The sequence below is a fragment of the Mixophyes fleayi genome, chromosome 4 (genome assembly GCF_038048845.1).
Source record: "Mixophyes fleayi isolate aMixFle1 chromosome 4, aMixFle1.hap1, whole genome shotgun sequence".
NCBI classification, from domain to species: domain Eukaryota; kingdom Metazoa; phylum Chordata; class Amphibia; order Anura; family Limnodynastidae; genus Mixophyes; species Mixophyes fleayi.
In genome coordinates this window covers 99,228,802-99,242,149 of record NC_134405.1, presented here as the reverse complement: position 1 = coordinate 99,242,149, position 13,348 = coordinate 99,228,802, and the positions used below count along the sequence as shown (strand labels likewise).

At 39.4% G+C, this 13,348-nt stretch overlaps 1 protein-coding gene across 5 annotated transcripts in view; it reads right to left on the bottom strand.

Annotated features, from left to right (window-relative positions):
* STRC (stereocilin) overlaps positions 1-13,348 on the bottom strand; it is a 62,602-nt gene that overhangs the window by 23,462 nt on the left and 25,792 nt on the right. For 2 of the 5 annotated variants that reach the window (XR_012691253.1, XM_075207852.1), the window contains exons 12-20: positions 12,982-13,164; positions 10,954-10,992; positions 8,726-8,893; positions 7,307-7,450; positions 5,860-5,918; positions 5,581-5,704; positions 5,406-5,497; positions 2,080-2,215; positions 1,524-1,723 (exon numbers count right to left, since the gene is read on the bottom strand). Coding sequence is in view for 4 of the 5 variants with exons in the window: in XM_075207852.1 (XP_075063953.1) it covers positions 1,524-1,723; positions 2,080-2,215; positions 5,406-5,497; positions 5,581-5,704; positions 5,860-5,918; positions 7,307-7,450; positions 8,726-8,893; positions 10,954-10,992; positions 12,982-13,164 (1,145 nt within the window). In the remaining variant the exon portion in view is untranslated. Of the gene's footprint in view, positions 1-1,523; positions 1,724-2,079; positions 2,216-5,401; positions 5,498-5,580; positions 5,705-5,859; positions 5,919-7,306; positions 7,451-8,725; positions 8,894-10,953; positions 10,993-12,981; positions 13,165-13,348 lie in introns of all 5 variants that reach the window. The other 3 variants (XM_075207853.1, XM_075207854.1, XM_075207855.1) reach the window with 3 other exon arrangements.

The following is a 13,348-nucleotide window of genomic DNA, read 5'->3' as shown; positions in this document are numbered from 1 at the left end:
TCTCCAGGAAAAACATCAGGGACAGACTGATATTCTGCAAAAGTTACAGGAATTGTACTGTTGAGGACTGGGGTAAAGTCATTTTCTCTGATGAATCCCCTTTCAGATTATTTGGTGGAATTGGAAAAATGCTTGTGCGGAGAAGGAAAGGTGAGCGCTACCATCAGTCCTGTGTCATGCCAACAGTAAAGCATCCTGAGATCATTCATGTGTGGGGGTTGCTTCTCAGCCAAGGGAGTGGGCTCACTAAAATTTTGCCTAAGAACACAGCCATGAATAAAGAATGGTACCAAAACATCCTCCAAGAGCAACTTCTCCCAACCATCCAAGAACAGTTTGGTGACGAACAATGCCTTTTCCAGCATGATGGAGCACCTTGTCATAAGGCAAAAGTGATAACTAAGTGGCTTGGGGTTTAAAACATCGAAATTTTGGGTCCATGGCCAGGAAACACCCCAGACCTTAATCCCATTGAGAACTTGTCTTCAATCCTCAAGAGGCGGGTAGACAAACAAAAACCCACAAATTCTTACAAACTCCAAGCATTGTTTAGGCAAATAAGGGTGGCCATCAGTCAGTATGTGGCCCAGAAGTTGATTGACAGCATGCCAGGGCAAATTGTAGAGGTCTCCAAAAAGAAGGGTCAACACTGCAAATATTGACCCTTTGCATAAACTTAAAAAAATTGTCAATAAAAGCCTTTGACACATCTGACAAAAAGGTCTAAAAACACTGAAGCAGCAAACTGTGAAAACCAACATTTGTGTCATTCTCAAAACTTTTGGCCATGACTGTAAGTAAGGCAAAACCATGTTGCATTGGAGGGGGAGGTAAATTTAAAATGTGATGGCAGATTTCTAGTTGGGGTAGGGCATATCCTAGATCAACTTTAAATTTCAGTGTACAAATAAGCTATCAAGTATTTGTGTGCTACATGAAAAAACAGCCAGTATTTATCTTATGTGCAAAATAATAAACTAATTAGCACCCCTTGCATTGCAACATGGTTTGGTCCAGAACACTTACTCAATATTTTGCTTAACTTTCCTTAATGAATCAGGGTCTTTGAGACTACATTACACTTAGGAAAAAGAGGCAGAGATCTACATGAAAGTACTTAACGACACCTATGTTGGGACTGAGCTTAGGCATCCGCTACAGAAGTTTGCTATCACATGTAGTATTTGCATTATATTGAGGGCGGTTTTGAACGCACAGGGGCTTTCTGCAAGGGCGCACCCGGCCTGCTGACAAATAATTCATAGCTCCCGACTGCCCTGATTTCAGCCTTCCTATGAGGGGGTTATTATTAACTTGTTGAGAGTTAAAAGAGGGGCATCTAAACGGATTGGACATAACCTTAAGAAGAATCAACACATGAATCTTTAGTAAAGGGTCGCAAATGAGGAATAGCAAATACAATGGGAAATCTCTGTTGAGCTCCACTGTTCTGCCCATTGTAAGTAGTGTAACCCTCATTGTTGCACAGACAATCTGACATAACAAGTTTATAAAGCATATACCCCAGCATGTCGTCTTCTACCAAAATCTGGCCGAGGTGTCCACCGAATTCCTCAGACAGACAATATGTCTTCAGCTCATCCAGGTGGAGGAGCAAATGGTTTCTATTGATGCAGGAAATGTTTTCTTCTCCAATAAATCCAACCAAAGGTCCCAAGAGATCCAAGTCTTGTGCAGTTATTTCTCCGTACATTGGGATATGCTAACAGAAAGGTGACACCTTTAATTCCACACTATTAACACACTTTAGCCAATTGGAGGATTACAGTTACTTTAATATGACTGTTTATGAAGAAAATATGTTACATATTTGCTTTAAATGACTATAAACAAATGTCTGCGTTACCATGTGAATTAATTTTGTTTCTATAAAACGACAATAGTAAAGCACCAGAACCAGCTAAACACTCAGAACTATGCGTTTCTCTACACCGTGGTAAATGTCCGATGTGTGAATTGAAGGACAACCCTTCCAAACATAGACTGATGTAAGATATGTGAATGCAGTATAAAAATACTGGTTCAGATAGGAACACCCAGAATGCAATGCTCTCTTACCAAGACATGAAGAGCTCTTTGAGCCAATATAGATTTTTTATAAGGCTGGAGCTCCATGAAACCTTTTGGATATTTGTGAGCATGTTCCAGGAACAGTTTTACCGACTCATTGGAAAGTCTGTCAATCAGCTTCACACTGGACAAATAGGAGAATAAGATTATTATTATGGGTACCTGGCAGAAAAGTTTTACAGCATCGCTTCGCACTCACAGAACAAAAATGTAAACAGATAAAATGTCAACCAAAGCTGCAGCAGAAGCCTTACTGACAGCTCTCTAATCATATAACCGGTAGCAGTTTTGGATTGGCTTGGAATGTATTTTGGACTATAGCCTGTTTTATGGAGCTGGGTTTACTATAGAATTCTATACTAGCCACTGTGTGTACACAGTTTTGCATATCAATAATCTTTAAACAAGTGCTGATTAAAAACATTGCAACATTAAAAAGACAGTTCGTTCATGTTGCATGACTACAATGAGGTCATATACAAAAAGCACCAGAGGCACACCACAAAATACATTGGTTTTGCCCCCTGCACATGGAGGTGCATGCCTCCTCTCCACACTTTGGTGCAGCCTTTGCAAACTGAAAGTATGGAGAGGCAGAGAAAGCTTTAGGAGGTCATGTGCAAAAGTGTACTTGTCACATTGTGACAAAGTACAACATCCTACCTCTTTAAACAAAGTGCAACCTCCTACTACTTTAGCACCAACCTCTTCAATGAAATAATATTTCAGTTTCTCTATTAATACTACTAGGTTAAGGGCTAGATTTACTAAGCTGCGGGTTTGAAAAAGTGGGGATGTTTTCTATAGCAACCAATCAGATTCTAGCTATCATTTTGTAGAAGGTACTAAATAAATGAAAGCTAGAATCTGATTGGTTGCTATAGGCAACATCCCCACTTTTTCAAACCCGCAGCTTAGTAAATCTAGTCCTAAGACTTTTTTCATGGTAATAAATTATGAGAGAGGGGATATCAGAACTTTTTTTGTGTTTCTTACTTGTGTCACTTTTGTGTGTGAAGTTTTTTGTGACAATGCTTGGATTGCGCCTATATATGCACTTCTCCACCAGTCAGTGAATAAGCACATGTGCAGACGCACTTAGTGATGTGACCAACCACAAAAAATTGCCACCTGTAATGAAACCCATGCACAGTACATCGTGTTATATAAAATAATTAAAAATCCTCAACCTGCCTAGGGCTGGACAGCATGGGCTGATTTCCACTAATATCGGGAGACTACAACTATTGGGTCCAACTGTTATGGTGAAAATTAGTCCAAGGCTGGTCAGCACAGGGCTGGTGTGTCCTCTACCAGGAGCTACCATTCTGCTAGACAGTCCATCACATGTGTTTTCCCAAACTGGTTGCTTGTTCTGGATAACCAGAACTTCTCTCCAATTACTATTGTCCAGCATGGGAACAATCTTGCAAGTGGCTGCCAACTAAGTAGAACCTTCCCAGCTAAAGTAATTTGACATTGATCCACTCTAGTGTGCTAGTGGATCACTTTTTATGGGTTTGTTTCATCACCCCCCAATTTAGGCGGTTCGGGAAAGAAGCAAAACAACCTTTTTATTCACCCAGGTAGCCATACCCCAGGCGGATCAGTATGAGCCCCTGTGCTTTTTGCTTCCTCCCTTTCCCCCCACACCTCCTTAGAGGACCTTGGACTGACCAGTCTGTTGCTGGTTTTCAAACTATCAATTTTGGATACAATGTGCCTACTCTAGCAAAGCAAGTCTTCTGTTCCTTCTATATTAGAGCAAGTCTTCTGTTTCTTGTATATTAGACAAGCCTTATGTTTCTTCTGTATTAGAGCAAGCCTTCTGTATTAGAGCAAGCCTTCTGTCTCTACACATCTTCCTGTTCAGTAAACTGCCCCATGGGCAGCACATTTAATTTTGCCCAAATGGAAGGTGACTCCTTGCACACATTCTGCATGATGACTGTGGGCCAGATATAAAAACAAAAACTTCACTTCATAGTCCTGCCTATTACCATCTTAGGACCACCCCTTCACTGATTTCGAGTTTCACTTTCTTCTTAACCTACTGTTTGTTTGATCCTCATTTTATGTCTTAAATAAATCATGAGAGAAAAGGGATATTAGTACTGTTTGTATTTAATGTTTTCCATTTGAATATATTAATGTTTGTTACATTGGGATGCGAGTACATAAGAAGCACGTTCCAACATCAAATGCTTCTGGAGTGTACAGAACATGTCTCACTGAACTTATAGACAGATGTCAGAGCCACACTACCTCTAAGGGTCTCCTTCTGTGGTGGGAACACCCCCATAACTGCTCACTCTTCTCCAGCTGACAATTATTTACATATCTTGCCCAATAACACTAAGAACTATATTTACTAAACTGCCGGTTTGAAAAAGTGGAGATGTTGCCTATAGCAACCAATCAAGATCTAGCTGTCATTTTGTAGAATGTACTAAATAAATGATAACTAGAATCTGATTGGTTGCTATAAGCAACATCTCCATTTTTTAAACCCGCGGTTTAGTAAATATACCCCTAAATTTCATTTCTGCATATAGGTACAATGCAGGGTGCACTCACACTCACGCACACTATTTTCTAATCTTTTTGCACTTCTATATTCTTTTAACAAATTCGCCTAGTCTGATATCCGATATTTGCCCAATTTTTAATCATAATTATTAATAAAGTTGATTTTATAAAAAAAATTAAAAACATTTTCATGGACAGGAGTGCCCCACATACTACTTTTTTCAGTTGATGTCTACCATCAATTGAATCTTTCTATACTCTAGATTCGTCTAGTTCAGGGAGCACCCCCTCATATTACATATGGTATTCATTGAGGTTTGTCCTTGCCTTAGAGCGGATTGACAATCTTTTCCCTTCTCTGCACTCACACTCAGCAAGAAATGCTCGACATGCCCAGCATCAACCATCAGAAAATGCTAAATTTTGCAGACCCGCAATTACCATCATCTTGACCCGCTAAACCATGTGTGATCCCATAAAAATGAGTGCATTTGTGCATGATGTCACAAAACGAGTGGGGATCCATTTTACCGTTTCGAAGAAGACCCTTAATGATCCTAAAAGAAATCTTTTCACAACGTGTATTTGTATATTCCGAGACACACTGAGAGACGTAAAATAACTTTTTTCAGCTCTCTGAGTGTTATGGAAAATAACTTTTTTAGGATTATGACTTCTGATCCCTGAAATATTAGAGCGCCTGGTACAGTAGTTATGTACATTTATAGTTATATTTATACAGCCTTTACACAGAAAAGTCATGCACATTGCAAGAAAGCACTTGCGGGAGATCTGTGACAAATTCAGGTCCCATCCAGCCTGTGTCTTCCCAAGAAAGCTCAAGGCGCTTCTGAATTTCCTCCAAGATGCACTTCCTCTATAAAATATAAACAAGGGGATCTTAACACATGAGACCTTAAAAGCGAAACTTACTTGTTTTAAACAAACACTAGTTCTTACAAGACTTTTGCGCAGACCACTAGGGATGCCTTGGAGATACTTAACAACGTCTCTGATTTCCGAAAGGGTGTTTAGTTGCTGCAGGTTGTCACATTCAATCCCATTAGCCAGAGTCCCAAGAGTGCTATTCACAGGGAAATTATTATTAAAATTATCATAACCCTAGTCTATAGATTACACAACAGAAATACACAGACATGTATCATCATGCGCTTTAAGAAGGCGCAATGTTCAGTGCTCCACCTGGAGGCTGCCCTGTCACATTACACGTGGACTTACAGGATTGTATTCTTGGTCAGATTTGCACCAGCCTGAATCTTCCTCCAGAGGAATTGTGTCTGTCGAAAGAGATAACAATGCACTGACAGATTGCACATAATCCTTTTGTATTTGCTTGACTTGACTTGCCTAATTTCTAGCAAGATAATGTTCAATGGTAGAGCTACCAATGGTGTAGGCAAAGGGTACAGACATACATCTTATATTATATACAGGTTTATTATACCACAGTCTGTTATTTGAGGTCATGAAGGCAAAAGGTGCAGTCCCTTCAGTGGTCGCTCAGACTTGGCAAAGAACCTTGACAGCAAGAGTGCTGTTACTTACTGGTAACGTTGCAGCACACATTGCAAAGTGCTATTGACAGTTGAGTACAGTGGTCCAAATGCTCAACAAAGTCTGATCCCTTAATTGCATCATACTCACAATTTGCTGTTACTTGAGGACATTTATTTGAATAAATGCCAGTCAGACACTTCTGTTATGTAGTAGAATGCAGAAGCCATACCTGGCAGCAGTATTTAGGGGGACAGCACTTTATGACAGCAAATTAAAAGACACCCTCTGCCATTGAAATTATTCCCATAGTTAATACTTCAAGTGTTATGTACAATTATGTAAGGCAGTTTTATAGTTGTCTCTGTGAGCAATGTTGGTTTCTCATAACACAGTCATAAAAAATCTATTATTTTGGGTGGGGTAAATGATGATATATAAAAAGGTACGAGCAGCAGAATTGAAAGTGAGGCATCTAGCCAGAACGCGGATAAAAGCATGCAAGGGGGCGACAGAGGTTGGACATTTGTTTTATGCTGAAAGATTATATCAACCAATAAGAAGTTAGGGGAGTGTCATTGTAGAACCTTTATAACTCCCCGATGTGAGAAGCTGTTCCCGCTTGTTCCAGCAGCAAGTTACCTCCTCCCTCCCGACATGATAGCTCTAGTTTGGGGTTTGCTTTTAGCTTACTGATTGAACTACAGTTTGGAATTTCTGGGGTAAGAGAGCTTGACAGTCAGTGGTTAGCATATGGTGCTGGTTTCATCTAGTCACAGGTCATTACCCACCCCTCAATGTCATCAGATTGTTGGTCCACCTGCGAGGAGGACCCCTTGGCCCGGATGTTATGGTTAGGCCAATAGCTAGTTCAGAGGGAGTGTAGTCAATCCGCTTGGTCAGATTATAGCACCAGCCAATAGATAAGGTTTATCCTGGGTTAGTGGTATTATGGTCTGACCTTTCCACCTTTATTGGTTGTGCTTTTCTAGCTGACTGCCCGGTTCTCGCCCGCCACTTATTTTCTATATATTTTTAATAAATGTTTCACCTCTTCCAAAACGTTAATCTGGTGTTGTGTCTTTATTTAGTTTATATAAGGTTAATGTTAAGTTATAATGGTCAAAACCAAAGAGAAGCATATGGCTATACATTTTATAACTATGTATACCTGCTGTGGCATCCAGGCGAGTTCTCCGTACAGACTCATGTTCCTGAGTATTATCTGTGTGTCCAAGTGCAACAGCTTCAGTGGTGCAAAGGGAAGAAGACAGGAGAACTGCTCGGGCCACAATTCAACATCATGGATATATTTCTACATGAATAGGAACAAAACAAAGCAGATAATGATGTTTGTATTTAATAAACATTCAGTGAAGTCAAATCCCACCTAGTTGTGAGGATAACATCATAGACGTCGCTTGCTAGAATAATTCACTTTTCTTTTCACTAGTTCAGTTTTCTGTGTCACCTCAGACTTTCGATATGACGTCTAAAGTAGCCTCTTCAGAGCTTCCACCTCTCCGTACACCTAAGAGCGCTTGTGAAGGTATTTTCCAAGAGAAAAAAGTAGGTGTGTTCCATGATACCTTGATATGTGCTGGGCAGACAATCTAGGCCAGTGATGGGCAACAGGAGGCCCTAGTGCCGCATGGGCCCTCTATGCCTTCACCTACAGCCCCCAGCTTCTTTCTACTATACTGTAAGATTTACCTGTTAAAGTTTGTAACACTTGTTTAAAATGCCTGCTAAAATGTTTATTTCTTTGATTAAATATATTATTTTATCTTATTACTGAGATTAAGGTTAATGTGTGGTCCTTTATTAGATTAGAGGTCCACACCATGCGGCCCATGAAGTGTATCAGGTTGTCAGGTTGCCTAACACTGATCGGTGCAAACCAAAAGTATTTTGTTCTGCACATTAAGGTGGACATATATTGTGCTCAGAACGAACATAGGGAAAGGACATGCAAAAACAAGACTATTTACGTGAATATGTTGAGTCGGACGCATTCAGCACAAAATCAGTATCATTTGCACCAGGCGAACCAGATTCTAGCTGTCATTTTGCAGAATGTACTAAATAAATGATAACTAGAATCTGATTGGTTGCTATAGGCAACATCTCCACATTTCCAAGCCCGCAGTTTAGTAAATCTAGTCCTCAGTCTTGTTTTATTACTGTGTTCCCTGTGGAGTATGCTGGCACATATAAAGCCTATTAATACCCTAATTAATTGAGCCCAAATTAATTCAGTCAGAAGGTCTGTGCTAAATTCAGGAACAGATAAATAACTCCCAAATTAAATGAGTTTGATGTTTTAGTATAAACAGATACATGGTAATTTGCTAAGCACTCAGGAAGGACTCATACAAACAGGCACTTTAGTGAGTTCGTGGATTATGAATGTAGCTTAAGAATCACTACAAATAGGTCTAAATGAGCCCTGTGATTAATGCGCCATCAGTACAAACAGCTCATTAATGTAAGATAAGAGGATGTGCTGGTTAGAAAAAATCCTACTGGTAATGCTGTCTGAGCAACCGTGTGACAAGCCCTATGAGTATGGCTGGAATAATCATCATACCCGCAAGGACTGCATTAAACCCGCCTTCTGCGCAGTTGTCATCAGGGACAGAGAGGGCCTTAGACAGTGGCAAACTCTGGTCAGTAGAGAAGTGGAGAGAGAGCGCAGGTGCTCCGGGCTGAGAACAGGAATTAGGGAGTGTAGTCCACAAATCACCCGCTCAGCAACCTATAACATAAATACAGAAATGACACAGCTATATTACTTTAGGACCATCAAACCCCTTTGTCATTTTGTCACTAAACTTTCAATGACCGTTTACCTGCCCCCAGGAACACATCACTGTTATACCCATCAGACTTATGAGAGCACTCACCTACATTTTGTATTAGCTGATCAGCCACGACACATATGAAATACACACGCTGCATGACATTTTTGCATTTAGTTCATGTTTTGAGAGTTGTCAACTCTGTGTGATATTGGTCTAATCCTGAAATCAGCACTGGCTCTTTCCTGAGTTAACCTGGGCTCAGTTGAGTAACTGATGTAAAGGTTTGTTTTATATTAGTTAATTCATGTACACTAAAAAAAATTGACTAAAAACAAGTCAGTGCTAAGTTCTAAAGCAGACAAGCATCATCCATGTGTTATGGGTCACGTTGACACCTCTGCATTGCTTGACTGCATAGTAAAAACTACAGGCATAAATAACTAACAGTAACACAACTGATCTATCTGTCTGAAGCCCGTCCTGCTTTTACTCATGTATACCAAGAGAAATAGCCATGAACAGATACTCCAATTTGTCATATGGCCACTTTTAAACACTGAATGTTTCCAGTTAGTAAAATCCAGAGAGACACATCATCAGCAGCATTTATTTATATAGCTCCACTAATTCCGCAGCGCTGAACAGAGAACTCATTCAGATCAGTCCCTGCGCCTTGGAGCTTACAGTCTAAATTCCCTAACATACACACAGAGAGAGAGAGAGAGACTAGGGTCAATTTTGATAGCAGCCAATTAACCTTCTAGTATATTTTTGGAGTGTGGGAGGAAACCAGAGCACCCGGAGGAAACCCACACAAACATGGGGAGAACATACACACTCCACACAGATAAGGCCATGGTCGGGAATTGACCTCATGACCTCAGCACTGTGAGGCAGAAGTGCTAACCACTTAGCAACCGTGCTGCACACACACATTCTAAATTTCGTTAAATCCGCCCTAGGGAACTCTAATTATCCACAAACACTTGAGCATATTTGCTTTACTCACTCACAGCCAGGGAGCACTGTTACATCTATATTTTATTGTATATTCTTGGTTCAGCACTCCCCGTACCTACTGATACTACATTCTTGTTTGTTCTTCAGTAGGAACAAGCTATGAATTGCTCAATGTCTGATGACAATCTTATATATTTAAGCAGTTAGACTGTACCACCTTTTCTCTAACCGTGTTCAGAAACTAGTACAATGTATCATACCTGGTTTACATGCCTAGTACCTAGCTAGGTCTATGTGGATGTATATCCAGATACTGATTTCTGACACTTTACACATTAACTTTCCCCATAGACACCAAACTTAAGCTCCTTGTTAAGAAACTTACCAAACTACTGCATGCCCCTAATAAATAAGTGCAATTTATAATGATGGCCACAAAGATAACACTTGCTAGTCAATAGATAAAAATTACCTTACTTTATAATTTAATCATCACTGATTTATGCTGATGCAGAAACTATATATTTATTATGCTAGTTTAATGTCACCAGCATATTATCAGTAAAGATATTTGGAAAAACAAAGTCTAACTAGCATCAGGCGTATCAAAGTTCTGATTGGTTGCAATCATTTCCCCACCGTTGGTAAGTAACCTCACATGAATAAGAAATCGGGATTTGTACAGAATAATTATAAAACATGATTAGTAATATGCATATTAAGTGGAAGTACAAAATTGGTTTACATACGGAGGATCATAGGGAACCTAATAAATGGCTAGCTGAATTATGTTTTGGGTCTTAACCCATAGATTCAAACTTCTCTTCTTACAATGAGTAGGTTCTTCGTTGTGGTTATAATCAGTTATTACAAAGTGAGTCCTTCTAAAGACAATGTAAGATGCAGATACTAGTATTAGGGCCTGGTCACACAAGTCTTTATAGAAGCCTTTAGCACAGCTATATGCCCTTAAAAAGTGTGGCTAATTTGAGTGTGGAATACCAAGAGATTTGTTTAATTCATATTACTGTTCAGATTATTAGCCTATACTTACATTTGATTTTGAGGTGGTGTAGGTCAGAAGTAACAAGGCCTGGAAGGAATGAGACAGAAAATAATTATTTAATAAAAACAAGCAAAAAACTGAGCTATGTTCCCACCAGGCTCTAACTTCTTAAAAGTTTGCCACATTTGATCCTACTTTAAATGCTTTGCTTGTTTTGCCTTTTTAAACAAATGTTCATGTCACGAACAAACGGACCAGACAATTAGGGGTCATTTATGAGCAAGCACCGTCTGCACTCTTATAGAAACTCTTTTCAACCAAATCATCCACCCCCAAAAATATGTTTTCTTTCACACATATTACAATTTTCATCTGACAGCGTAGAAAGATCAGTGCAGTAAATGTTCAATGTAAGACGCTTGTAGCATCATTGGGTACAACCAGGGTAATTTTCATAGACTGCACCAATTAGATGGATTTTGTATGAATAAACAAGACACTCATGCATTGTGAGAAATAAAATATAACTATCAATTTACCAGCACTTGAGTGCAGAACGTCATCTTTATGTGTTGCAAAATATGAAAATCTGGGTGTAACAAGCAGTGTAACTACTGTACATGCACACAGGCGTTCAGCCTGTAAAGCCTCTCTGCTTGAGCTATAGTCCAAAATGAAGTAACTTTAAAGAGGCATCATCGAATGCTGAGAGGGTCACAAAGGCAGTTCACATTGTCACAAGGGCTTGATGCAGCATAGATGCATTCAAGATTTTTTTTCCAATTAGGTCCCAACAGGTTTTGACCGTGCATTTCCCAAGTGGCTGTTTAAAGGGCCTATATGATCCTTATAGGGATTAATGATAATCCCTTTTAAAAAGTCCATCTAACATGCATTGTGTTTTGTTCAGCAAAACACAGCTCAAGTGGAAGCTGGTGGGAGCATCTGTTTTTCCCATGGGCAGCAGTGGAAGAGGAGACAAAACAAAATAGTGCATATGCTATTTTCTGGCATTTTGGCTGAACTAAGTTTTACTCTGCTACCCGTGTAAATACAAATGTGTGGATGGCTCATTGATCACTGATCCCAGTGCATGTAATGTCTTTGAGCACTATTCTCACATCTGTGTTTTAATTAGAATTAAGGCTTATAACAGCATTCAGAAAATGTCAATGAGCCCTTAAGGTTGCAAACAGGTGCACCATAAACCAGTAGCAATCAGGGCAATTGTATACATATTAGGCAGGCAATACAGTATGTGCAGGGGACAAAGACACTGCACTCTGACAGAAAGTATTTTGCTTTGAAATGTGAGTCTTGAATGACACCAAATGCATTTTTTTTATACGCCAGGACATTGTATACACACATATATACACATATCAATTTGTTTTATTTCTAAAGAAGGTCATCTCTACTTCCAGTGCTATATTGGTAAATGTCCCATCTAATATCTGAAACAGGTTGAACATGTGCCAGTGAACTATTGAACAGACATTACCCCATGTTTTGGAAGAACAGGTTCCAAGTTAGACATCCTGAAAGCTCCAGTGAGGAATACCTGGGAGTATTGCAGAGGGGTCAGCAGTCCACTAAATTGCATCACTAGTTTGATGAGCAAATATCAAATAAAGTGAAAGTCCTCTACTAGATGGCTCCAAATATCTGGGTGATGTTTAGAATGATAACATGCTCTGCTAGTGGGGGAGGGTAAATGATGATAAGTGAATAGTTTAGTATAAAATCTCTTGTGGTTTCACACAAAACAAATCTTAATATCATGGGCTTATTACTCAAGGAGATGGTTAGTATAATTATATTTTAAGTAGATTTGGAAGGTATGTGCAATTTGCTTGTTGGTTTTCTTGACTGTTAATTCTACCATATTGCAACTTAAATTATATGCACCATATTATGCTGTCAGTAATTTTCATTGTCAATCAGATGTCATGAAGGTGCTTCATATATTCACCATACTCTACCACCGCTAATGCCTGACCCCATCTCCTCCCCCCTCCAGCATGGAAAGAATGGAAAGACCCCTCACCTTCTCCAGGCTCTATGTAGTTGACTCACCTGGGCAGGTGTTAGATCAGAGGCTTGTAGCTGTGGGAGCAGATTAGTAACAATACTGTCTGGAAGTGTCTGAAAGAACTTGACTCCCATTTCTGGAAGAAGACTTCTCCAACTCATTAGCTCACTAAAGCCCAATGTATGTAAATTAGCTCTTCTCAACAGATTCACTAATGAGTAAGCCAGCTGAAATAAAAACAAAAATAATCTACTAATCACATACAATACCAAGCCAATGCAACATCAGTGACAGGTGGGCAAAATGGAATTCCTTCTGAATTAAACATCACTACTACAGTAATATAGTTTTTAAAAAAATTGTCAATATAATTGCTAGGACTCTAACATGTCTGTCACAATACATAAAGAA